The 27,793-nt window shown below is 40.6% G+C and overlaps 1 protein-coding gene across 2 annotated transcripts; it reads right to left on the bottom strand.

The window, feature by feature from the left end:
* Positions 1 to 27,757, bottom strand: LOC122642795 (eukaryotic translation initiation factor 3 subunit E-like). 2 transcript variants are annotated; one of them, XM_043836390.1, is made up of 8 exons: positions 27,486 to 27,757; positions 27,193 to 27,347; positions 23,723 to 23,968; positions 23,532 to 23,656; positions 7,397 to 7,616; positions 4,879 to 5,021; positions 553 to 690; positions 1 to 452 (listed from the first exon to the last, which is right to left on the bottom strand). In XM_043836390.1, the coding sequence occupies exons 1-8, from the start codon at positions 27,691 to 27,693 to the stop codon at positions 353 to 355; spliced, it is 1,335 nt and encodes a 444-aa protein (XP_043692325.1). In that variant the 5' UTR covers positions 27,694 to 27,757; the 3' UTR covers positions 1 to 352. The 2 variants fall into 2 exon arrangements, with proteins under 2 accessions (XP_043692325.1, XP_043692326.1); XM_043836391.1 differs by having other exon boundaries at positions 23,532 to 23,653; positions 23,741 to 23,968.
* Between the last annotated feature and the right edge of the window lie 36 nt (positions 27,758 to 27,793).

The raw sequence follows: 27,793 nt of genomic DNA, 5'->3' as shown, positions 1-27,793 counted from the left end.
AAAACCATTTCAAGGAGTTTTGATCACTCGACAAGCTAACCACTATTAGTACATTTCTGGCATGGTCTCTGTAGCATACATTACATAAATTCCAAATCCACAAAACAAAATAGACAATACCAAAAACAAAATCAGTTCCTTCAAGAACAATGTAAGATATAATCAGCCTGCAAAAATTTATGATCGCCACCTTCTTCGTTTCTTCCTGGTGTGATTCCAAAAAATTTCAACCAGTTCTTTCTCAGATCCTACTCCTTAAATAACCAAAATCTTTCAAGATCAAATTTGATCTAGTACCAGATTCACTTGAATCTGGCAATGGTAGTACCCAAAAAATTGGCACCTGGACCCCCTATCGTGCAGCCTGCGGCTGTCCAGCTTCAAGAACCTGATGTGCCAATTTGTAAGTCCGTCCTGCTAGCGCTTTCATATTCTCTATGATCTGCTCATAACTGTTGAGAAGGACAAACAAATTGAGTATTAAGGAAACAACCATTGAACTAAACGCATTGTCTTACTAAATTGCTGTTGCGGCAGCCAATTTATACTTACACGTCGAGATCATTGGGCTCCATTACAACAGTCCCTGACTTGGTATCGATCTTAGCATCAAGCTTTGCATTCCGAACAAGATTAACAATCCATATCTCAGCCTCATCATAATTCATATTCAACTTTTCAGCAAGCATTCTGCAAGAAAACATCAGAAACAATCAGGTTTTGGGCATCTTTCAAGCATAGAAAATATTAGCAATTCATTGAGATGTTGAAAACATGGCACCCATGTCCATTGAACAAAATCAAGGCAGGTGAGTACGAAAGCCTGGCACTGATCGAACATATGACAACACAACAAAAAAGCAGTAATCACTCTTGTGGTATGACCCAACGTTTAGCAGAACCTTGTTAAATTAAAAAGAAAAATATGCACATGTTTTTTTCACTAATACATTTCTTTGATAAATAATAGATAAGTTTAAAGAAGTTATGATACAACCACCACCATAAAGGCCAAAAAAGGCAACCATTAAATACAATCCTTGCCTTGAGACACCACCTCTAGCTAACTCATCAGCCAACAAATTAGCTGAGCACATCCTCGATGAAGAAAAAAAGTTTTCATGAGCACAAAGAGCCTTGGCTTTTCTAGTAAGCTGCCCATAATGCCAAGGCCCACCTTCATGGACCCAAATACATCCAATTACATACCCCGAGTCTCCTTCACTTTGAATGTCTACCCAACCCTTTCACAAATATATTTCCAAGTTCCTATCTATTATTTTAATTCCTGCTGTGATGGTAGGTAGTCTTGGTCACTGATGCCAATACTTCCTGAGATAACCAGCAAAACAACCCCCTCATGGTTCCTGAACACCCCTTCCCACCACAAACAAAAAAGAAAGCTGGACCCATATTGCCCAAAGAGCTATCACTAGCATTTAGCTTGATGCTGTTAATAGGGGGAGAGAAAGACATTTGAAGAGGGTACGAGCTCCAAGATAAAACAAAGAAAAGAATCATAGAGAAACCGACTCCAGATGCTAAAGAACCAAAACAGAAAAAATTTGCCCTCTTAACAAACAAAAACACTTTCAAACCCAACATATCCTGCCAATATAGCTGCAAAACCATTTAAACAGAAACCTTTTTTTTTTGGGTAGTACATTAACAGTTAGAAGCAAAAAACACCATACCGAAACAAAAGATACCTCACAGACAAATCCGTTCAACCAAAAAATAGCAGTACTACAGCAGATGAATATGTTATGGGAAATCTTTTACTCATACCTTTTGGATGCATTCTCTAGAAGATATGTTGAAAGGGTTAATTGATTTCAAGAAAAGTAAAAACATTGGAAAATTGTGAAAAATTTTCAACCAAGTACAGTCAAAAAATTAAAGACAAAAAGTGTGTATGTGTGTGACAAACTAAACAAGCAGAGAGAAGGAACTAAATGGTTTGTTCCTTCACTATCAACCTGATGCAGGACAATTTCAATGGATTGACCCAAACCTGTTTGTGAACCCAGACCAAGATGAACCGGACCAGATTTGTGTCTTTTAGATTTAGTAGTATTTTAGGAATTTATTTTACTTAGCAAGATAATATCTTTTATTTTATTTTATCTTATTTTAGGAGATTGGGTGGATCACGTATTATCTCTTTTGGGTAATTTTAGATATTTCCTAGGATATTTAGTTTTTCATTTTTAGTTAGGTTTCTATTTTCATGTAAGGAAGTTTTCTTCTTTATAAGCATGTAATACAGGAGAGATTTGAATTAATGGAATGCAAGAATGAATCAAGAAAAGTGAATTTGTGCGTGTGCACACAACCCCCCCTTTCTTCTGCTTGATTTCTCCCCTCCCCCTCTGGTTTCTTCTCCTACCTCTTTCAATCCTCTTCTCGATTTCTGTCCCGCATTATCTGGTATCAGAGCCGAAGGATCCCATCTTCTTCCTTTGCTTGTGATCTCTTTTCCCTCTTCTGATTTCTTCTTCTTCTCCTCTTATTTTCTGCTTCTTATTATCATCTTCCCAATCTCAGGTTCTGTTTTAGCAGAAGAGTTGATTAACAAAGGGTTTGTCAGAACTCCATCGGCAGAACTCAGTTTGGTCTCATATCTTGATCAAAGATAGGTCTTTCATGGGCGATCGGAATCCTGAAATTTCTTTCCCCAAACCCATCTCTGTTGCGAGCAGGTAAACCAGTTGCAGATCAGGTTCCCCTTTTACCGCCATATCCAGTTTTGGAGTTGGTCTTTGTGTTGATGCTTGGTGATGCTACGACTTGTAATCAGTGGAGAATCGAGTCACCGCCCTTTGCCTGAAATCTTGAGCTGATTGGATTCCTAATGAAGGAGTTCTCTTCTTGGAACCTCGCTGGTTTTTCCGTTTGAAATTCTGGGTTTCCTTTTTTTGATCGAAGGTTGAAGGCAGCTATTTTTCTTATTTGCAAGTAAGGACATAGTTCCCTATTTACTTTTTCAACCCTTGTTTCTGAGTTTTGTGCTGTTTTTTCCGTAGTCTTTTGGAATTTCCAAATTTGCCCCTCCTTTAACATGTGAAATCCATCCACTTGTTTCCTCTGTAATAGTTGATTCCATTAAATTACAGTTCTGCCACTCATCCATTAAAAGCTTCCATTAATTACCATTCTGCCATTGCTCTTGTGAGACTTCACTTATTTACTGTTTTGCCATCAACTTTGAGTTTAAGTGTTTTCTTTTCTTGGGTGGGCCCTTAAGCAACCCAATAAAGGTTATTCCAACCCGAGTCTGCATTAAATTGGCATCAATGTTCTACGCTTCACCATATTTACGGGAATTGACCAATAGTAGGACTCAGATACAATGCAACCAAATTCTCTTGGTTACAATCCATCACCTATTATATCCTGTAACAGTGGAAGCACTGCATCAGGTATTTTCTCCTAATGGATTTGTGGAAAAGATCATGACAACATTTCATAAGTCTGATAGTTCTCAAGCCCTTATCCAGTATCAATCACTCGAGTGCCGTTTCAGCAAGGAATATTCTTCAAGGCCGTAATATTTATGATGATTGTTGTGCACTGAACATCCAATTTTCATGCCTAAGTGAGTTACAAGTGAACTGCAATACTGAATGGTCATGGGATTTCATGAACAAATCAACATAGAATTAAGAGCTCTCAAGACTTGAACGGTTGGATCGTTTGTTTCAACAGATTGGAGAGGTCTTGAAAACCCTTCCAGTCATCCATGAAATGCAAATGGCTGCCCCACCTGCTAATAGGACAGTCCCCGAAGAACCTGACGTTGAAGCAACGCTGATTGAGAATGAAGAAGTTTCAATAATTTCTGTCTTCAAGGAAGATCCAACCCATGAAGTTCCTGTCACCGACACTCATGTGGAAGACATCGAAAGCAATATGGTTGCATTAGTGGATAATGAGGTCGAGACTAAGGGACTTGGCCCTTTAACAACTATGATGATCGTGACCAGCCAAGAGCATCCTAAGGAGCTTGAGATTGAAACTATGGAGGTCTAGAACGGCCCTATGAATACGTCCGACGATGTTAAGGTTGGGCACATAGAATTCGCCATCCCCTTGAAGTACTTTGAGGAGTGTCATCCTTGTCTTTACGATTACATCCATACGTTCACCCCATCCAAGCTGTTGATCATGAATGTTGATCGAGTGGTGTTGATCCACTCCTTTTTTAAAACTCATGGACAAGTTTTTCTCAACATCGGGAGAGTTGATGCAGGACAATTTCAATGGATTGACCCGAACCTGTTTGTGAACTCGGACCAAGATGAACCGGACCAGATTTGGGTCTTTTAGATTTAGTGGTATTTTAGGAATTTATTTTATTTAGCAAGATAATATCTTTTATTTTATTTTATCTTATTTTAGGAGATTGAGTGGATCACATATTATCTCTTTTGGCTAATTTTAGATTTGATATATTTCCTAGGATATTTAGTTTTCCATTTTTAGTTGGGTTTCTATTTTCATGTAAGGAAGTTTTCTTCTTTATAAGCATGTAATACAGGAGAGATTTGAATTAATGGAATGCAAGAATGAATCAAGAAAAGTGAATTTGTGCGTGTGCACCCTTTCTCCCTTCTTCCCCTTTCTTCTACGTGATTTCTCCCCTCCCCCTCTGGTTTCTTCTCCTACCTCCTTCAATCCTCTTCTCGATTTCTGTCCCACATTACAACCTCTTTGTAACCTCAATGGTTTGTTGTGCATGTAGCTAACATTGGGGCCAAAGGTTCAAGGCTTGGTAGAAGCAGAGAGAAGGAACTAAACAAGCAGAGAACACAATATAGTAAATGCAGGAGAATCTAACATAGTTAATTGCATATTGCTCAGGAGCAACATACACACCTCATATCAACGCACTGATGTATTCGGCAATAGGTCTCAAATATAAAGAGGCGTGCATTTTCAAGGAACTCATCCCTCAATGGTACAGTAGAAAAATTTCCTTCTTCAACTCGTTTTCCAAGAAAAGGGTCATTCAGAATTACCTGCAAATTGAATTCAATTTGTGAGTTCAGCATGCATAATAAAATAAATAGATTTTACATGTGGATGAATCATCCAAAAGAAATTGTGTACCAGGCAACCAAAATAAACATAAGGTGCTGTGAGAATGGTATACGAAGATCATTAAATATCTCCTTCAGTGTAGCTTCAATCCAAACATACGTAAAATTACAAATCTCTTGACATTCTCAATCTAGAAATAGAGGATGAGGATGATAATCTCCAGATACTGAAAATTCAATGGAAAACATTTTTTACCATAAAGCTATAATGCAATTGCAACACGTAACCTTGTTCATCCAATTACCAAGTTCAGACATCCACAAACACTGGATTTAACATGCATCAGTAACATATTAGCTTCAAATTCCAATGAAGCTCTAGGTGCAGTATCTTAGAATACACAAACCTACAAGGACTCTATTGTCCAAGCCAAGACGCAAGCCACAATGATCGTCGTAAAAATGCAGCCACTTTCACTTCGACAACTACAACAGCAGATTTATCATTGCTGCCCAGAGGGCAGTGAAACAGAAAGGATCTTGAGCAATTAAAGCAATAACGGTACTCTTACCCCATAGCAATATAGAATGACGGATTGCGTTCAAGGATTTAAATCTCAGTATCAGAGACCCGAATGGAGACCACACGATCCTAATCCAATCGGGCTGATCATGCCAAATATTGGCCAATCTTTTGAGGGAATATTGGTGGCATCAGCCATTAACTGGATTGGCGCTGGCTTATCCTGGTCCTGATCAGGTCTAGATCCGCCAATCCAATCCCGAGACCTATCCATTGAGAACCATTTCCGCCACCAATGGCACCTGTTACAAATCACATGAGCCCCAATTCATGGAGGGAAAACACCAAATCTTGGAATCCATGTCCAAACATATTCTGAGAGTCTACAAGATGGAACAAGAGATCTACTTATTTGTCTTCCATAAATAAGCTACAGATTTAAATGTAGGAATTTTTCCCCCTTATTTTGGATGCTATCCTTGGCCCGAATGATGCAGGTGCACTTCCTTGGACCAACCCAAGCCCATTGAGTTGCCCAGATGGAGATGAACCAGGTGCCAATTCAGTTTTGGTCAAGTAGGATATTTCGGAAGTTTGATTATTTGGGAAAGATATTATGTAATCTCTTAATTAGGTTATAGTTCTATTTCATTGTTAGCTTTAGAGTTTGATTTAGAGTTTTGAGATGATATCAAAAACCAACCAGATTATCATTGAGTCTGAGGATGATGATGTCTTCGTCGGATTTTCCATTTCTAGTATTGTGATGGTGCTTATTGTGAAGTGTTTAATTCTTCCCAATAAGGAGCCATCGATCCTGACAAAAATGTGTGCACCCTATAGCTTTTTCACACATGTTAGACATTCTTTGTTCAAGGATTAGTTGATGAAGTTTGCTCAAAGCCAAAAAAGGCAACACTGGTGATGCAGCCTCAACAAGAACAGCCATTAATGGAAACAAAAGACAAGAAGATCGTGGAAAAATACCATCGGAGGCCAATGGAGCAAAAGTCATTCCCCATCATGATTTCGTTCTTCCCCACGATTTTCCAACCATGTATTCAACCCCAAAGCTTTTTACTTTGGATTTTCTTTGTGTTGCAGACAAGGAGCCGATAGCCCCTGTTTGAGTACTTTTATTCTTGCCCTTCTACAAAACTCGAGGATGATTTTTTTTTTCAAAACTGGGTGAATTGATACAGGAGAACTTCCTTGGACTGGGCCAAGCCCGTTGGCGAGCCCAGATGAAGATGAACCAGGGCCCAATTTAGTTTTGGTTCAGTAGGATATTTAGGAAGTTTTATTTATTTCGGAAAGATATTGCGTAATTTTTCGGCGGGACCCTCGTGCACTGGGTATGCCCTTTGTTATTGTGTAATCTTTTGGTTCTATTCCATTATTTAGAGTTTGATTTAGAGTTTTGTTTCAGTTTAAGTCTAGTTAGGAGTCTTAGTTTTACAACTTTAAATATGAGCAATGTTTGTAACCGAAGGACATATTTGAATAGAGAATGAATTGTTTTGTTGGTTGCTGCTGCCAGAGTTGTGAATGCGTAACTCACTTTCCTCCAAAAACTCTGAGTTCCATCCCAGAAGTTTTCCCTTTCTCTTTGGCCCTCCATCACTAAGCAATCACTAAGTTATTTTCAAAAACAGAACATAGCACAACACAACTCCTAGATACTTGAAGGTGTTAGAAATCCTACCAAAGACAAATTTAACAAAAACTAGAGTTGTGAATTAACACGAGCATAGAAAAGCTAAACATAGAAAAGAAAGTGCAGCATATTAAGTTATATGGATGTAAAGAGAAGTTGAGGCTGAAAACTTACATCTTCACACTCTCGCAACTTCTTTTGAGCACCATCAAAATCATAATTAACATACAAACATTCTAGAAACTCGGTGATTGGATCCTTGTAAGAGTACTGTTCCTGCTGGATGATTCTGATAAATTCTTTCAGTTGAGGCCTTCTCCTTTTGTTAACAATGAATGCAGTTGCCAAGTAACGTAAAAGATGTGGTGCATTAGTTTGGATGGCATTTATATACCTGCAAACAGATTTATTTCATCTTTTTTCAGTAACATGTAAAAATGGAAAATTGAAATAAAAATTGTATCCAGTAATACATGTTTGACTTTGTATCTTACCATATCATAAGCATAGTTTGTTATTTACAATGGTAGCTCTCTCTCTCTCTCTCCCTCCCTCCCTCTCTCTCTCTCTCTCTCTCTCTCTCCCCCCTCATTGGTGCGGTCCCCTATGCCGCTTGCTCAGAGAACCCTCTCCCAGGAATCCAATACTGCACGCCTTCGAATTTGGTGCCATGTGGATCTACTCTTGGGGCCCAAATTTGTGGATAAATGGTACAGACCATCATCTATATATGATTTCAAAATTTCATATATAGATGATGGTCTGAGAGTGTGGCCTACACCAGCACACTCATGAGTCTATCTCCCTCCTCCCCATATGAAAAGACACCTGTGTCCCCTTGTTTTGAGGAGAGAGAGAGCCACATTGGAGTGCTGGCGTAGGCCACACTCCCGAACAGAAAACTGCTTCCCATATATATATATATATATATATATATATATATATACACACACACACACACACATAGGTAAATACAAAAACCAATGAAAAATGGCTATAAATAAAGGTCACGACAAAAAATATATAAAAGCATCTCTTTCTTCCCTGTTAATTATAAATAACTCAATTACCCTTGCACCCCTTCCCTTTCCTTCTATGGCATCCCACTCCCTTTTTGGCATCTCACACCACCCCATTCACGCAGCAGCCTATCTCTGACATCTCCCCCATGCCCTACCCTCTGCCCCACCACCGCCCTTCACCCCCGCCTTCCCCTCCACCGATTGCAAAAGCAACAATGGTGGCTTATGGAATAAAGGAATCAGATGGAGATGTCAAAACGAGTTTCACCATTTGTCTTGAACCAAGGCGGCATCTGGAAAGGATTTAAAGATTGATTATTTTCATCGTTGAACGTATATCCTTTGCGTGGAAAACGATAGCACAAGAGGGCACAGAGGAAGGGGATTTATAATTTTCTATTGTTTTTAATCTTTGCATGGACAGATGCACCACACCGTATCATAGAGGGAGATAGTCTCTCTGTTCCCATTGGTTTATGGAGTAGGTGATGACTCTCACGGTTCCTTGGCAGATTTGGCATGAGAGAAAAAAAAAACCAAAAGGGTGCAATGAGTTCTCAACAATCTAAAATCTAACAGGAAGAAACAGCACCGGAACCGAGTTTGGTTTTGGAACCTTTGCTAGTAAGTCAGATAGATTAGAATACCAAGATATGGTACATACATGGTGCTATAGATAGAGAACCACTTTTCAATCTCTCTCATCTCTTACAATTCAGACCATAAAAAGTGAAATTAGTTTGATTGGCATGTCGAGAGACAAAAACGAATTGGATCTGGTAGGTAATTGATGAAATGGATTGGGGAGAATAATGACTTGTGTCTCAAGAGAGCACAGCCATGTTCTATTTATGATAGAAGGGAAAAAGAGAAAATTACAAGTATACCCAAAATACCCTTAAACCCAAATTACAACACTCCCCCTCAAGTTGGTGCATAGATGTCACACAAGTCCAACTTGCACAAAATAGAATGAAAAACCTTCCTACTAAGCCCTTTAGTAAAAACATCAGCCTAATGAACAAATGGAATACATATAACTTCATGATCAAGCTTCTCCTTAATGAAGGAACGGATTATCTCCACATACTTCGTCCCGTCATGTTGAACAGGATTGAACAGGATTGTGGGCAATACTAATAGCAGACTTGCTATCACAGTACAGTGTCATGGGAGAATTGGCACGGAACTCTACCTCTATGCTGGAACCATAGTTCAAAATCTCGCGAAATATCGATCGAGATTTCGGAAATTTCGGATATTTCGACCTCCTCGAAACGAAATGCCACCTCGAATCAAAAAAATACAAAAATTCGATCGAAATTCTCAAAATTTCAAGATATCTCGAGATTTTTTCAAAATTTTGCGAGATTTCGAGTTTCTCAAGAAATTGCTTTATATAAATGAACATGTTTCGTCAGTCTCGGTCGAATTGCTTGGTTTTTTAAGGTGATTGACATATTGTGATTTGGAATGTTTGATATCATCTTCTTAAATCTTAACTCTTAAGTTGTTATTTGTTAACTTGTTATTGACTTGATGTCTTATGTACTTAATATTATGATTTATGACTTAACTTATGAGTCATTATGTTTCCAACTTAGTTCCAAGTCAATTTACTTGTTTAATGTACAATGTGTATGTGTAAATGTGTAATTAACTAAGTTATACATTAAGGTTCGACCGTACGTTGCCAATCAATGGTGCACATCCAAAACACCATTTTGGGTGACTATTTTTGCAATTTGAACATTTAAATGTGTTTATATAGCCTAAAATAGGGTTTCCATGAAGTTTCAGGCCTTAACTTCGCCTAAAACCCACCAAAATGACCAATCGAAACATACCAGAAAAATACAATATTTCGACCGAAATATCCGAAATTTCGAATATTTCGGATATTTCGGTCAGCCCGAAATACCGAAACGAAACGAGTTCTCGAACTATGGCTGGAACTAGCAATCCCAGCTTGTTTCTTACTGCGCCAAGTCTCAAGGTTTCCTCCTATAAAGGAACAATAGCAAGATGTGGATCTTCGATCATCTGGGGAGCCTGTGCAATCAAAATCCATGAAGGATTCTATACGCATGTGACTGGAGAGAAAAAAAAAGAACCCCTTTTCCTAGAGCTAACTTCATGATGCAGAACTAAGGATGTATTCAAGGAAGAAGAAGAATAATAGGACTGCTGCACAGCCACAATTGAGTAGGCTACTGCTAGTATGACACTGTTCCCGTGAACAGTGTTGTTCTATTGGGTTGTAGTCTTTGGACTAAAATTAGAAGTCTAGTTGAATTTGCTTGCCTTCTATTTTCATGTTAGTAGTTAGTTTCTGTAAAGAACAGAGAAATAGGGGAAGGGAAAGAAAAAAAGAGAAGAGAAGAGATGAGAAGAAGAAAGGAAAATGGGAAAGTTGGACTCTCAATAATGTGAGAGAGGCCAACTATTATCATTAATATAAAGAGACCTCTACAGGGGTAAAATAGGAAACCAAAAAGAGAGGAGACAAGTCCAGCGCCATATGACTGACGCTATTCTCGAGAATGGGACATTCCCATTTTACCCTCCACAAGATACTTCTAGCATTCCCCCTCAAGCTGGAGCATATATATCAATCATGCCCAGCTTGTTACATATATAATTAACCCTCCCACTTACTAGAGACTTAGTAAGCATATCAGCAAATTGTTCTCCAGTCTCGACATACTTTGTAGAGATTACGCCCTGTTGGAGTTTTCTCTTACAAAATGACAATCCACCTCAATATATTTAGTTCTCTCATGGAATACGGGGTTTGAGGCAATATGTATTGTTGCTTGGTTGTCACACCACAATTGCATTGGTGTAGAGCTCTCAAACCCAAGCTCAATCAACAACATCTTCAACCAAACCAGCTCGCAAGTAGCATGGAACATGGCTCGGTACTCGGATTCTGCACTTGATCTAGCCACTACACTGTTTCTTACTCTTCCATGAAACAAGGTTCCCTCCAACAAGTATACAATAGACCGTAGTTGACCTCCGATCCATCGGCGATCCAGCCCAATCTGCATCAGAAGATCCCTCAACTCGTGTATGGCCATGATCAGTGTATACTAATCCTTGTCCAGGAGCCTTCTTGAGATACCTCAAAATACGAATGTCAAGTAATTCAGCTTTCCAACCAACCTTCTGTATCTTTTTGGATCATCAAGGGCATCTCCCTCATCTGCAACAAGCTTGATATTGGGATCCACTGGGCTATCAAGGGGTTTGCACCCTAGCATCCCAGTCTCCATAAGCAAGTCAAGAGTATACTTTCGTTGTAAGAGAGATATACCCTTCCTGAATTGAGCCACTTCGACCCCTAAGAAATAATTCAACTTTCCCAAATCTTTAGTTTGAAATCTCTATTGAAGATGAGCTTTCAAACTATCAATTCCTGTAAAGTCATCACCAGTAATCACAATGTCATCAACATACACAATCAGAAATATTCTTTGAGCACCGGTTCAACGATAAAAGATAGAGTAGTTACTATTGCATCGTGACAAACCAAACTCAAGAACTACTTCTGTAAATCAGCCAAACCAGGCCCGTGGGGACTGTTTCAGCCATACAAAGATTTCTTCAATCTGCAAACTAACCCACACTCCCCCTGAGCAACAAACCCTCGAGGTTGCTCCATATACACCTCCTCATAAAGATCGCCATGGAGGAAAGCATTTTTTACATCAAGCTGATGCAAGGGCCACCAATAAGAGGCGGCAAGAGAGACCAAAACACGAACAGAAGAGAGCTTGGCAACTGGAGAAAACGTATCCAAGTAATCGACACCATACACCTGTGCATAGCCCTTAGCCACTAACCAAGCTTTCAGGTGAGCAAGTGACCCATCAGCATTAACCTTGACCACATAGACCCACCGACAACCAATGGCAGACTTCCCAGGGGGCAGGGGAACAAGGTCCCAAGTGTGGTTATGTACCAAAGCCTGTAACTCTTCCTCCATAGTTGTCCTCTAGCCAGGAACAGATAATGCCTCTACAATGCTCTTAGGAATTGGGTGAGATGCAACAAGGGAAAGACAGGTTTGAAAGCTAGAGGATAAACCAGAATAAGAAACATAAAAAGAAATTGGGTGTGACACACTGACGGGTACCTTTCCGATGAGCAATGGGCTGATCCAAATCAGAAAAAGGAGGATCAGGGGTAGGATCCACATACGGTAAAGACGTGACAGCAAGCGGAGCATCAACGGGGTAAGCAACTTCTTCTCGTAGACGAGGTTCATGGTGATAAACATGAATGATTGGAGGCCGAACACGAGGTTGCACAGGAGGCTGAATAACACAAAGAGGAAGATCCTCATCCACCAAAGGATCCTCAACAGGCTCATGCACATATGATTGAATCTCAAAGAAGGAAACATCAGCAGTAATAAAATACTTGTGAAGAACAGGAGAATAACAGAGATACCCCTTCTAAACACGAGAATAGCTCACAAAAATGCATTTAAGAGCTTTGGGGTCTAACTTCAACAACCCGAGAGTATGGTCACGAATAAAGCAGACACACCCAAAGACACGAGGGGGCAAGGGGAATAAAGATTCAGATGGAAAGAGCAAAGCATGAGGAATGCCCCAACCTAGGATAGAGAAGGGCATCCGATTGATAAGATAACAAGTAGTTAACACTGCATCAGCCCAAAAAGTCTTGTCTACCTTCATTTCAAAGAGAAGGGACAGAGTCACTTCCATCAAGTGACGGTTCTTCCGTTCAACCACACCATTTTGTTGGGGGTGTCAGAACAGGAAGACTGATGAATGACCCCACGAGTGGTCATCAAATCAGTAAAAGGGGCAAAAAAATACTCCCGTGCATTATCACTACGCAACACCTTAATATAAGAGCCAAATTGATTCTTGATTTAAGCAATAAATGAAGAAAAGATAGAGAACAATTCAGAACAACTTTTCATTAAGTACAACCAAGTCAAACGAGAGTAGTCATCAACAAAAGTAACAAAATATGTAAAACCCAACTTGGAAGACACACGACAAGGACCCCATACATCTGAGTGAACCAAAGAGAAGGGATGTAAAGCCTTTTTGTTGACACGAGGGGAATAACTCACACGGTGGAGTTTCCCAAACTTACACGATTCACAATCTAAAACTGAAAGGGAACGCAAACTAGGAAACAGTTTTTGCAAACTCTGTAAAAACGGATAACCATGGCGATAATGAAGCTGATGAGGGGTAGCGATGCCCGAACGAGCAATGGAAGATGCTTCCTCAAGAAGATAGAGCCCCCCTGAGACCCTGCCTCTACCAATCATCCTCTTCAGCCTCAAATCATGAAAGACACAAGAATCAGGAAAAAATGTTATGGAACAGTTATAGGCATTGGTAAGTTGGCTAACAGACGAGATTAAAAGGAAATTTAGGTAAATACAAGACAGAAGATAGGGACAAGGAAGAAGTGGGTCAAACAGTACCTGTGCCTCTGACTGTACTAGAAGTGCCAGACATATGGTCTGAGGCCCCTGAATCAATAATCCAACGCCTAGAAGAGGAGAGACACAGAGTGGCATTACCTTTCTAGACATAAGTAGCAGTGGAAGAAATGTCTTGAGCAGCCTAGCCCTGGCTGTAGCGAGCATATTCCTCCTCTGTCATAGTCAAAGTCACACTGCATTCCTCAACAAGTACAAGTGGGGCTACAGAATCAATACTGACAGTGTTAGCTACTTTGGACTGTGGAGGTTTGCCATGTAGCTTCCAACAATAATGCTGAATATGACCAAATTTACCACAATGGTGGCAAGTCCTTGGAGGACCAGATCTCTCAGATAAGTCAGGAGTACTAGCAAAAGGTGCAGCTAGGGGGAACTTGGTAGGCTGATGACCCCTACTACAGGCACTACTTACAAGAGCAGTACTATCACCAGAAGAGACTCGAGTAGTGCCACGAGACACACGAAGAACTCGAGAAAAAGTGTTTGCAAGAGAAGGAACTGTAACACCTCCAAGAATCTGAGACCGTACGGAGTCATGGTCAAGGCCCAAACTGCCCAAGAAGCTCATAACCGCAAGTTGCTCACGTTGTTGCTGCATCTGAGTAACATTAGAGGTAATGGGCAGCAGAGCATTCAACTCCTCATACATCCTCTTGAAATCAGCAAAGTGTTGGGTAAAGGGTCGACCTTCCTATCAACCCGATAAAACTCTTGGGAGAGTTCATAAATCCTAGAGAGGTTGTTGTATCCAAAATATAAAACAGCCAGATAATCCCATAGATCCTTAACAGTGTCAATATGGGTCACAAGGTCTACAATATTACTATCCATGGAGTTTAACATCTGACCCAAGATACGAGCATCGGCAACCTCCCAAGCATCATCATTCATGGTAGCAAGTTTCTTGCCAGTCAAGTGATGTTTCTCACCCCTTCCTGTGAGAACCAAGGTCACAATCTAGTGCCATTGCTGAAACTTTTGACTCCCTTCTAGCTTCTTAGAGGTCAGAAAATTTGGAGATGAGGCATCCTCGGGCACAACCTTGGTATCCTTCGATGTCTCTCCCATAATGACCACCAAAGAGGAATACCAACCAAGAATAATAGCACCCAACCAACACAGATCAAGTGTAGCAGGCCCTTAGGCAGCAAATAAGACAGCCCAAACCACAATCGGCTTCAAACAGTAGCATGCAAACAGCAAACCAATTTCTCCACAATAGGCTTCAAACAGTAGCTAAACAATAACTTAGTAATCCATACATAAAAGCCCCCACACAGCAATAGAGTACCTCAGCAGCTCACTAAAAACAGTCCGATATCATAATAGTAGCTCAACAGGAAAAGAACAACGTCCAAACAATTGATTCAAGAATCGATATCCATGCCAAAGATGGATTACAGCAATGGAAAAATACCAAAAACAGTCCAGAAATGCTTTTCATTCAACTTAAAAGCATTGCAAAAAAACACCAAACCTGATTCAGAGATGAATCAAAGCTTCTAAACCATTGCCGCAATCCTTCAAACACCTTCAAGACATCATAAATGGGGTAGACTACCCCTACAGTAGAGCAGACTCCTAAAGTGTCTTCAAACCCTTATGGAATCGAGCCCACCTTCTTCTTTCAGTTACAGAAATAAGAAAGGGACTGAGAAAAGAAGTGGAAGCGGGCCCTTATGGATCAGAAATGCTCTGATACTATGTAAATAACAAAGAAATAGGGGAAGGGAAAGAAAGAAAGGAAAATAGGAAAGCTGGACTCTCAATAATGTGAGAGGCCAGATATTATCATTAATATAAACAGACCTTGACGGGTAAAACAGAAAACCAAAAAGAGACGAGACAAGCCCCGCGCCATATGGCTGACGCTATTCTCAAGAATGGGACATTCCCATTTTACCCTCCACAAGATCCTTCTAACAGTTTCTATTTTCATAATTAGTAGGTGACTAGAATTAGTAGTCACATCAGTTTAGAAGCTGATTTTGTTTTGAAATTTTGTAATCTAAGTCAAGGATCAAAATTGTAAGTTTCTAATTTTGTTCCCTTGCCTTTTCTCTCTTTATGACAGTCAATAAATACAATCAAGAGGCCATACAGGCCACGATTTCTATTCTCCAAATACTGCTGCTTGCATGTGGCTTCAATGAAGCTATTTTTATGGTGCTCGATCCTTGGTGATAGAGCTGGTGTGTGATCCAAGCTGACTCCTTGCGGTGGGAAGCCCAAGAGGTTACTCTTCAGTCCTTGTTCTCATTCTTTTTTCAAGCAATCCAGCCATTAGAAGACATCCCCACCCCAACCGAGAACCACTGCAGCTGTTCTCTTGCTGCTGTGACTGGTTTGAGCCTATTTGCTTAACTTTCTAATTTCATTCCCCCTTCTCCTGCTCAATCCCACCATCATCTTTTTCCCATCTTTTGAGCACTTCTTCCCCATCCTACAGCCTCCTCTATTAGCCCCATCTGACCTGCAGATCACCTTCCACAAGAAATCTCCCTAAGAAGCCATTAAACCCTATTTTCCCAGCCTGCAGACCAAATCGGCAGAGACAATTGCCCTACTGTAGATTTGTTTTTTTAGTCCCTTTAACCTCTACTGACCAGACCTATTCCCTCACCGTAACCCTAACCTTAGACTTACCCATTAATCGACTAAACCAACCCAGTCTTAACCCCATCGAGTTGAACCTTTTCCCTGATTTCAGATCCTGTTTTGGGACTGGTTGAACCTTCATTCCTATCCTACATTACCTCAAGTATCTCAGAATACGATATAAACAACATCTAAATGAGTAGAGTGTGGGTCATGCATATACTGACTAACCAGACTCACAGCGTGAGTAATGTCTGGTCTAGTATGAGATAGGTATATCAATTGTCCTACAAGTTGCTGATAGCCTCCTTTGTCCACCGGCTCTCCATCTTTGCTCTTCAGATGTGTGTTAGCCTCAAGAGGAGTATCAATAGGGCGGACACCAAGCATCCTAGTCTTAGATAAAAGATCCAAGGTATACTTCATTTGAGAGGAAGATTCCCTTAGAAGAACGAGCAACTTCAATTCCTAGGAATTATCACAATTGCCCCGAATCATTGATCTCAAACTCTTGTACCAAATAGGATTTCAATTTTGCTATTTCAACTAAGTCACTTCCGACAAGAACTATGTCATTAACATAGACGATAAGAACCGTAATGTGATCATCAGACCGCTTAATGCACAAGGTGTGATCAGCATTACTTTGAGTATATCTAGTTGTGACCATAGTATTAAATTTCATTTCGGGAGGCCATTTTGGCCAGACAGAAATTTTCGAGATACCAAAATTTCGTCAAAATTTCGCAGAAATATTGTAATTTTTTTATGAGTTTTGCTTGGCCATTTCTGGGTGTAAAATGCCAAAATGACCGCAATAACCAAAATTTCGACCAAACAGTGCATTTTTTAGACTGAAATCTCTGACCGAAAGAATGCAATTTTTCATTTCAAAGTACCATTTCGTTTCTACTCGACCGGAATATTCGAGATTTCGACGAAATTTCGTCAAGATTTTGAAGTAAGCCAGTGACCATAGCCTTATGAAACCGCCCAAACCAGGCTCTAGGGGACTGTTTCAGCCCATATAATGCACGCTTCAGTTTGCACACCTTCCCTTGAGCTTCCTTGCTTGAGAATCCTTGATGAATTTCCATATATATCTCCTCTTGAAGTTCGCCATGGAGGAAAGCATTTTTAACATCAAGTTGTTGTAGTTCCCAACCCATGTTAACAGCACATGAGAGGATAACTCGGTCGGTGTTCAGTTTTGCAACAGGTGCAAAGGTCTCCTGGTAGTGGATCCCATATGTTTGGGTGAACCCTTTCACAACCAGCCTGGCTTTATACCTATTAACTGTTCCATCAGCTCTCTATTTCACTGTGTATACCCATTTGCAGCCCACAGGTCTCTTGCCTGAAGGTAGAGAAACTAAATCCCTAGTATCATTTTTTCTAGGGGCCCTCATCTCCTCTATTATAGCTTCTTTCCATCCGAATCTGCCATTGCATCCTGCCAAGACTGGGGAATAGAAATAGAAGACAAGGAAGAAACAAATGCACGATATGAAGAAAGGGAATCGTAAGACACAACATGAGAAATAGGGTGTTGAGTACAACTCCTCTTTCCTTTAAGGACAGCAATAGGCAAATTCAAAGAGTTAATAGCACTAGGAGAGGGAAGATTACCAGGTTCGAATGAGGTAATGGGCAGCCCTAGGTCTGAGGGAAGCGATTGGCCAGGTGGAGCAGTAGTAATGGATATATGTTGTACCTTCCCAAGATCAACAGTGAGTAAACACCTGCAATGGCTTAGCATTTGGTACATTGTCAGTATTCAGTTGCTCCTCCTGCACAGAAGGGTATACATCGAGCTCAGGAAGAGACAATGAGGGGCTGTCAAGAGGAACAATCAGGGGCACATCGTCACTAGAAGGCTCCCCCTAAAGAAGTACCGAGGGAGAATAATAAGCAGCAGATTCGTGAATCACGACATCCATAGTGACAAACATATGATGAGAAGGTGGATGGTAGCACTTATAGACATTATGAGTGGCAAAATATCCAACAAAAATGCACTAGAGCCCTCGAGGATCAAGTTTTTCTCACAAGGCCATGATTGCGTGCAAAACACACAGAGCCAAAGACACGCTAAGGGAGAGTAAAAGAGGACTGATGCTGGAAAACATCCAAAGGTAACCGGGAACTATGCACGTGAGAAGGCAATGGAGCCCTCGAGGATCAAGTTTTTCTCGTAAGGCGATGATTGCGTGCAAAACACACACAGCCAAAGACACGCGGAGGGAGAGTAAAAGAGGACCGGTGCTGGAGAACATCCAAAGGTAAACGGGAACCAAGCACGTGAGAAGGCATGCGGTTGATTAGGTAAGCAGCAGTAAGGACTGCTTAACCCCAATAGTGTTTAGGGACATGCATCTCAAACATCAGAGCACATGCGACCTCCAAAAGGTGGAGGTTTTTATATTCCGCAATACCGTTTTGTGTAGGAGTATCCACACAACCAGTTTGATGAATGATGCCTGCCATAGCAAGGTAAATTTTCCCGACCATTATCACTACGGAGGACCTTAACAACAGCATTAAACTAAGTTTTAATCATACAATGAAAAAGCTGAAAATAATGAAATAGTTCACTCTAATGATGCATCAAATAAACCCAAGTAGCACGAGAATGACGGTCAATAAAAGTCACAAAATAACGATAACCAGAAATAGATGCACACCGAGAAGAGCTCTAAATATCAGAGTGAATTAAAAAAAACGATTCAATACTCATATTCTCTGAAAGAGGGTAAATAGCATGAGTTTGCTTGGCAAAGACACAAGCATCACAGAAGAAATCATTAGGATTACACTTTTGAAATAAACTGGGAAAAACAATAGATAAACTCCTAAGAGGTGGGTGGCCTAAACATTACACTTTTGAAATAAACTGGGAAAAACAATAGATAAACTCCTAAGAGGTGGGTGGCCTAAACACCGATGGTACCGATGTAAGTCTGATAAAGCGGAAGCAGAAGCAAATGAATCCAACTAATGAGACTGTGGAGTAAGAACAGAAGGTATAGGAGCATTGTGCTCGAGCAGATATAGACCACTACCAATCGTTCGCCCCATCACCAAGTCCTGAAACACACAATGAGATGGAAAAAGATGATCTTACAATTTAAGTCCTGAGTAATACTACAAATAGAAAGAACATTAGTAGAAAATTTTGGTACATGGAGGACAGATAATAATGGTAGAAAGGTAAAGCGGGAAAATGGTCCCTTTCCCAGAAACAGATGATAGAGAACCATCAGCAACCCGAACATGTTCCTTACCTAAACTGGGAAAAAAAGGTAGAAAATTTACTAGAAGAATCATTCACATGGTTTGTGGCTCCGGAGTCAATTATCCAAGATGAGGTAAAACTAGAAGTACAATGACCAACAAAAGGAATACCTGAATGCACAAAGTTAGAGATAGAATAGGTCGAACCAAAGGCGGCAGAGGCAGCAAGAGATGGAGTTGATGAAGAGGTGGTGTCCAGCCTGGACATCATGCGACGGAGAATGAGCATTTCATTCTGTGAAAACTGGTTCTCGGTCGGTGCAGGTGGAGGCACCTTAGTGTGGTGAGCATGAGCCGGATCAGAACCAACACATCCATGTCCCCGTCCACGTCCATGTCCACGTGTAACGGTGGAGGTGGGGTGCCCGTGTAACTTCCAACAATATTTCTTTGTGTGGCGTTCCTTCCCACAATACTCACATTTCACCGGATCATGAGTGGGACCATCCCGATCAGGTAAAGGGCGGCCAGTAGAGCGAATAGAAGCATCCCTAGACTGAGAACCAGACCCAGTGTAGAGCACTAATCTCTCTTGAGAAACAGATTGAAGCATGGTTGTCTGTCGGCCTTCCTCACCCTGAACAAGAGCGTAAGACTGCTCTAGGGAAGGGAACGGATCCCGACTGAGAACTTGAGATCAAATATGATCATACTCCACATTCAAGCCTGCCCGAAAATCATAGACATGGATCATATCTTCTCGTGTCTTGAAGTTGGCAGCATCAGTAGAGCATGTCTCCTGAAAAATCTCATAAAAATCAAGCTCTTGCCACATGCTGCACAACTCAGAGTAATACTAGGACAAGGACATCTCCTTCTGAGTGGTGCCATGGATTCTCTTGCACAACTCATAGATTTCGGCAGCATTTCCAACATGAGTAGGTTTCCTAGTCTGCTTTCCAAATCTTCCCAACAGAGTCCAAGAGAAGGTAGCCACGAGCAAGTGAAGGTTGCATAGAATTAATCAAGGATATCACAAGTGAGTCTTCGGAAATCCATTTCTGTAACGAAGGACCAGCAGTCGTAGGCTTCAAAGCCTCACCCATAAGGTATCCGGTAAGACCACGAGTAGCAATGAAAAGGAAGCAAGAGCATGACCACATCAAATAGTTGCTACCATCCAACTTGATGGAGCTAAAAGGAAAGTAATGGGAACTCGCCATTAGAGGTGTGACTCACACCTTCAGTGTTGGTGGATGTGGTACTTTCACCAAACATGATTGTTGATCAAGAGGAAATCCCAGATGCTCACAACAACATGGTAAGATAAAAGAAGCGGATGAAGCAAAGGAGCATCTCAAGGAAAGGGACACCAGCGGAAAGGTAAACTGCAGGTTTAATACATTTGAGGCAAAACAAACAAAAAAGGGACCCTCGGTGAGAAAAAAAGGAACCACCGAGGGTTAGATCATGTAGAAGACCTCTAGAGAAGAGACGAGGGTTGTAGAAGAAAGAGGAAAGGAGGTTCGAGCTCTAGCGGTGGGAAGAAAATAAGAGAAGTAGTGGAGAAAGTCGCGAGAGAGAGAGAGTTGCGAGGGGTTTAGGGGTGGCGAGAGAAAAAAAAGAGGCGGAAGAGAAAAGAGAGGAAGGAGAAAGGCAGAAGAGAAAGAGAAAGAGGAAGGATGGTGGCGGAAGTCTAGTGGAGGTTTGTCACAGTGGCGGCAGCATAGGCTTTTAGGGTAAGGTTCTAGGGCGGGAATCCCAAGATTGGGTCCTGCTCTGATACCATGATGAAATGGATTGGGGAGAATAATGACTTGTGTCTCAAGAGAGCACAGCCATGTTCTATTTATAATAGAAGGGAAAAGAGCAACTTACTAATATACCCTTAATACAAAGCACACTTACAAGCATACCCAAAATACCCCTAAACTCAATTTTTTTTTTACAACAGTAACAGTTCCAGATAATAGGGTATCGGTTCCATGGAGAAGAATCAAAATCATTAATTCTTTTCAGCTTCTCTAAGATAAAAACCTCACCCTCCAATGGTGGGGTAAACGGACTCTGTTAGTCTGTTTCGATCCTGGTGCTGTACAAGAATTTCAGGCAAGCTGAAGTCAAATTGATCACTTCCAACAAAACTCACCACAGGATTGAGGGGGGTGACTTACGGTAAAGTGGAAGGTGAGGGGAGTTGGTGGTGGTGGTAGGGGTTGGGTGGAGGGTTGGGGGAGATGCTGGAGAGAGGCTGCGGGAGTGGAGTGTCACTTGAAGGAACAGTGGAAGGGGAGGGAAGAGGAGAGGAACAGGGGTAATTTAGGGATTTAAAATAAACAGGGGAGAAAGAGAGGTGAAAGTTGGCTTTTTTAGAGGAATCAGAAAAGAAACTTTGAGTCAGGGAGTTTGGGTAAATATAGGCTAAGTATAGGGTAGTGAGAGAAATTTTCCCTAAAGTTTCGAAGGGGCAAAAGGCAGGTAAACTTGAGACAGCCACATTCATGGAACTTCCATAAAATCAATTTTGATAACCATTACTCATTAAAAAAAATTGTTAAGATTAATTAAAGAGAAATCCAAATGGCTCCATAATATATATTTCTTTAGGTTCCTTCAAAATGTCACTACAAAGAGTGAAGTAGTTTATGTCACTATATTTTTATTTACCCTCTTGAATAATTTTAGTGAGGCGAGATAGAGGGGTAGAATTTGTAAATTCACCCCTAAAAAGAATCTTGCAGGGAAAACTCTGCATTCCCTCTGGCTCTCTCTCTCACACCTCCTGCTCCGCCCCCTTTACCTCTGTCGGCCCTGGCCTCTCTAGCAATTCCTGCTACTGTAGATGAAGAGCTTACGGGAGCTACCAGGCCATAATTAGCTGCACTACGCAAAGCTGCATTGCCGTTTCCACACCAGACTTCACAATCCCATTTCAAGACTCTCTCTCCTGCAACTCCAGCAGTGCCCCCTATCTCTCCACCCACTCTACTCCCTCCTGCACTAGCTTCCCCGCCTCTCTGTCTTCCCCACTCCCTGTAGCACCCCCTCCCCCACCAACTGCCCTTCCTTTTTTTTCCTCCAAAAGTAACCCCCCCCTATACATTATATGATTACACATGCCCTTCCTTGCCACCTGAAAGCTTTGCAAGTTGACAGAGAAGACAAACTCATCGTAACCCTTCTGAAATGTGATTCAATGGCAACATCATCATGTTGCACGTCCGGGAAATCTTTTAATTTTCTGATTCCTTTTCATGGTTTCTTTTTTTCCCCCATTTCTCTTGACAGAAATCTCTTCTACGATATCATAAGCTAAGACCTCTACAACTGATTAGAATCCTTATATCACTCTCGCAATGGAACCATATACTGCCACTGCAGATTTTGGAGCTCCTCTTCAGACAGGTGCAGTGATGGGGAAGTGGGGATGGAGGCAGAGATTGGGGGTGATGGTGGCTCATGGCAGAGGGGAAGGAGAAGGTAGAGCAGGGGTGGGGGTGGGTAGGGGGCGCACAGGGAGAGATAAGGAGGGGTAGGGGAGTGAAAGAGGGAGAAAAAAGGGAGAGCTGGAGGGGGAGGAAGTGACGGGGACGGGGGAGTGGAGAGAGGTGGCCAAAGCGGGTGCCAGAGGAAGGTGGAGAGATTTGGTGAAGTAATATTTTGAAGACGATTTTACAAGAAGTATCCCTCTACTTCCACTCAGCAAAGGTATTGATCAGGGTAAAAAAGTCATAGTGAAGCGAACTGCTTCAATAGTATAGTGAAGCCAAAGATTAAGCATTTTCTTAATTCTACCAAAGAGAAATAAAGCATGCAAAAGGTGGAAAGACGTACACATGAAACAGAAGTACCATAAACTTCTGATTTGATAATTGGGCACTATTTTCTATAATAAAAGTATTCAGGAAGGAAAATGTATCAAGTCAAGAAGATGTTTTGAGTTTAAATGGTAGACCTATCATAAAAAAATAAATCAATAAGCCCCGTTCTGCCACTGTCATGGTTGAAAAATATGAACAGGCTCCAATGCATCAGCCAAATTCTACTTTGCAACTGAATCAATGGCGATGCAAAATTCTGCACCACAAATCACAATCCAAAAACATAAGTAATACAAGAAATGTAAATGTTGTGTAAGAAAATAAGTGAGTATCCAATACAAACCTTTGAGTCAATGATTTCTCTCAAGCGATTAAGCTCCTCCAAAGCAATATCCCAATTTTGCATTAGTATCTCTGCAGCTAGCTTTCCCCATAATGCACTCAAGCACCTTTCAGCATTTGTAGACAAAGCCCTGTACTGATATAGATAGTCGGCAGCACCAGAGTAGTTTCCACACTCAAACTGAAATTTGGCATATTGATATAAAGCCTCTATCTGCTCTGGGCCAACCTGCTCATAAAAAGCACAGTCAGAAATACCAAAAACAAGAGGATCCCTCCCCCCACCCCCACCCCCCAAAAGAAAAGTAATGGCACAAACAAATGAGACCAATGCTGTCAAACACCAATAGGATTCAGAGGAGCTTCCCAAATGAAGAAAGATGTAAAAGACAAAGCGGTAGCAGGGCACCTTGGCACCCAGGCAAAGCCTAGCAAGCAAAGCAGTTCTATGTAAGTAGGTGTAAGGAGCTCGTGTAATATAAAAGACTTAATTTCCTTGGTTGTAAATATGAAGAGGGGTGGATGAGTAAAGTAAAAGTATGTATTTAATTTAGTTGTAAATATGGGTATCAAAAAGGATCTATTTATAAATAAGAAATTTTAGCAAAGAAATATCATCTCGATTGTTTTAATCCAATAGGCCTTCACTACACAGAGAAGATGAGTTGCGGTGATGAGTGATGACTCCTTTCGACTCTATGACAGAAAGATTGAAGTTGTTGGGCGTTAAGCAACGCTGAAAGTCTAGAACGGGTTTGCTCCCTTCCAAGACATAATAGAAGATGATGTGCCACTTACCTCAATGAGTCTCTAATTAAGGGACCTCTACTACTACAACAATAACAACAACTACAACTCAGCCTTATCCCAACTAAATGGGGTTGGGTACATGGTTCCTTGCCCTCCAATCAGCTCTATTTGAGGTCATACTTGATACAAGGCCTAAGCATGCATGTCTTTCCTCAACACTTCTCCTAAGGTCATTTTAGGTCTGTCCATGGCTCTTTTAGTTCTTTCAATCTGAATCAAATCACTCCTCCATATTGGAGCATCTAAAGGCCTCCGTTGAACATGGCCATGCCACCTCAAACGACTTTCTCGTAGCTTATCATGTATCAGAGTTACTCCCAAATCAGCTCTAACATGATCGTTCCTTACTATATCCTTCCTTGTTTTGTCACTCATCCATCTCAACATCCTCATCTTCGCTACACTGAGTTTATCAACATAATGCTTCTTAACTGCCCAACATTCCACACCATACAACATAGTCGAACGTATAATTGTCCTATAAATTTTCTTTAGTTATAAAAGAATACGTCGATCACACAACACTCCGGACGCACCTCTGCAGTTCATCCATCCTCTTTTAATTCTCTGTGAAACATCATCCTCTATATCACCATCTTTATTTATGATTGAGCCCAGAAACCTTAAATAATCACTTTGAGGAATCCCCCTCTCATCAAATTCACTACTTCATTACCCATCCTAGTGTAACTAAAGTTACACACCAGATACTCCGTCTTCGATCTACTTATCTTAAAACCTTTTGATTCCAAGGTTGATCTCCATAACCCCAACTTGGCGTTAAGCCCTACTATTGTCTCATCCACCAAAACAATATCATCAGTAAAAAGCATCTACCAAGAAACCTCATCTTGAATGACTCTGGTTAAATCATTCATGATAAGCGCAAACAAACAAGGTTTTAAAGCTGATCCTTGATGTAATCCAATTGTCATTGGGAATCACTACCTTGATCCCACAATTCTTACACTAGTAACCACACCATCATACATATCTTTAATTATGTACACATATTTACTTGAAACACTTCTCTTCTCTAGTACTTGCCAAATTAACTCTCTGGGGATTCTGTCATAAGATTTTTCTAAGTTAAGAGTGACCATATGGAGATCCCTCTTATCTAAATCTTTCCATGAGTCTCCTAAACAAATAGCTTTTGTCACGGATCTTCCTGGCATAAAACGAAATTGGTTCTCCGTAATAGTAGTTTCTTGTCTCCGGTGGGTTTCAATACCCCTCTCCCATAATTTTGTAGTATGACTCATTAGTTTTATGCCTCTATAGTTATTGCAGCTCTTACTATCACCTTTTATTTTCATAAATCAAAACCACAATGCTTCTCCTCCATTCATTTGGCATTTTGCTTTTACTCATAATCTTACTAAAGAGCTTGGTTAGCCAAGATAAATCATAGATTCCTAAGCTCTTCCACTCTTCTATTGGTACCTCAGCTGGGCCTTGTGCCTTGCCTACTTTCATCCTCCTTAAAGCTTCTTTTACTTCAGACACCCTAATTTTTCGTATATATCCATGACATGGGGTGTTTTGATGCATAATGCAGTCTTCCAAGACAATATTACTCGAAGTGTCTTCATTTAGTAGGCTGTAGAAATACTTTTTCCATCCCTCCTTAATGTCGGCATCCCTTATTAGTATTTTCCCATCTTCACTTTTAATACATCTAACATAGTAGAGATCTCTACCCTTTCTTCTTTTATGCTCAGATTGATTGTTATAAAGATCTTCACATTTCTTCGCCCTTGCTTTTCCCACATTCTTAGCTTCATTTCTTGAAAATTTATCCTTTTGTCGATCTTCTACATCTTTAGCCCTTTAACATGTCTTAAAACTTGCTTGAACCATCATCCACCACCAAGTCTCCCTAAAGGAATGATGTATTCCTTTCAATTCGCCTAGGACATCTTTATCAACCTTCTTAATACAAGTAGTTATCATGTCCCGATTTTTCTGTTTCATAAGATAAGTTATCTCATAAAGAAGGACCGTCTACAGCTCCCTCTCCCATCCTCTACCCCCAAGAAAAATGTAAAGCTGTTTTAAGACCACAGAAACTTGTATGGTATAGTAACAAACAAAAATATTCACAAATTGCAGAATTCAGCCTCAAGTTCTACATGAATCATATAAGCTAAAACATTCCAGCATCAGTTTCATATTCCAACCCCCCCCCCCCCCCGCCCTCAAATAAAAAAAAATACAAACACTTAGTTTTATTTATTTTTTCACACAAACCAAGATGTATAAGACTATTGAAAAATAGATCTTGTAATTGAACCACCCTTTTATTCTGCTTTTCTTTTTCCAAAACTAACTCAACTCAGAACTCAACAAGCATAATCCGAACTACAGAGTCCGAAAGAAATCAGGTTCAACCATTCCACGCTGATCAAAACCATATTTGCTAAATTCTCCTTTAAAGTACTAAAATATACTGTGAGGATACATATGTTTACCAACGTTGCAAATTAAACAGTTACAATGCATGAACCAACAAAATATAGAAAAATGAAACCAAACAATCGATTCGTTTCCCCGGGGCTGTTCATGAGTAAATAAATAAACAAATAAACTCAGAGTTGGATAGAAATTAAAAAAAAAAAAAAAAAAAAAACCATAAAAAACCTGATATCGATCGTTAAGCATCTGTATATTGTACTGCTTATCCGCCCGGAGTTCCTGAACTAAATTAGGGTTCTGAAGAAACGATATCAATGGCGCAGCAGACTCTTCCAGAGATTTCAATCTCGCAACAACCTCGACACGCCTATCAACCATATCTACCAACACAAAATCCAAATTTTAGAACTCTTACACAAACAAAAAGTAGAAGTCGCGAAACAGCAGCAGAAGTAACAATGACGAATAATAAACACTTTTAAGGCGTGGAACATTGCAACATTGCATAAAGAAGGAACCTTGAGGTACTTCCTCAGTGTGATAGAGGCTCTTATGGATGTCCATGGCGTAATCGACCATGTTTGTGTTGTTGAGGAGCACAATCTTTCCTTTGAGGATCTCGTCATCGTGGTATAGCTGACGCTCTTGAAGGAATTCCAGTAGAGGGAAGACAAGATGGCGATCTAGGAGAGGAGCGATTCGTGGAGTAAGATCGTATTGCGCCATTACTCCAACCTAGGGAAACCTTGGCTAAATCTCCCCTCCAAGAGAGAGAGAGATAGAGGCGCTAGTAAAAATTAGAGTAAATTACTCCCCCTCCCCTCGA

Source organism: Telopea speciosissima, chromosome 10 (genome assembly GCF_018873765.1).
Source record: "Telopea speciosissima isolate NSW1024214 ecotype Mountain lineage chromosome 10, Tspe_v1, whole genome shotgun sequence".
NCBI classification, from domain to species: Eukaryota; Viridiplantae; Streptophyta; class Magnoliopsida; order Proteales; family Proteaceae; genus Telopea; species Telopea speciosissima.
This window is presented reverse-complemented; position numbering and strand designations above follow the sequence as displayed.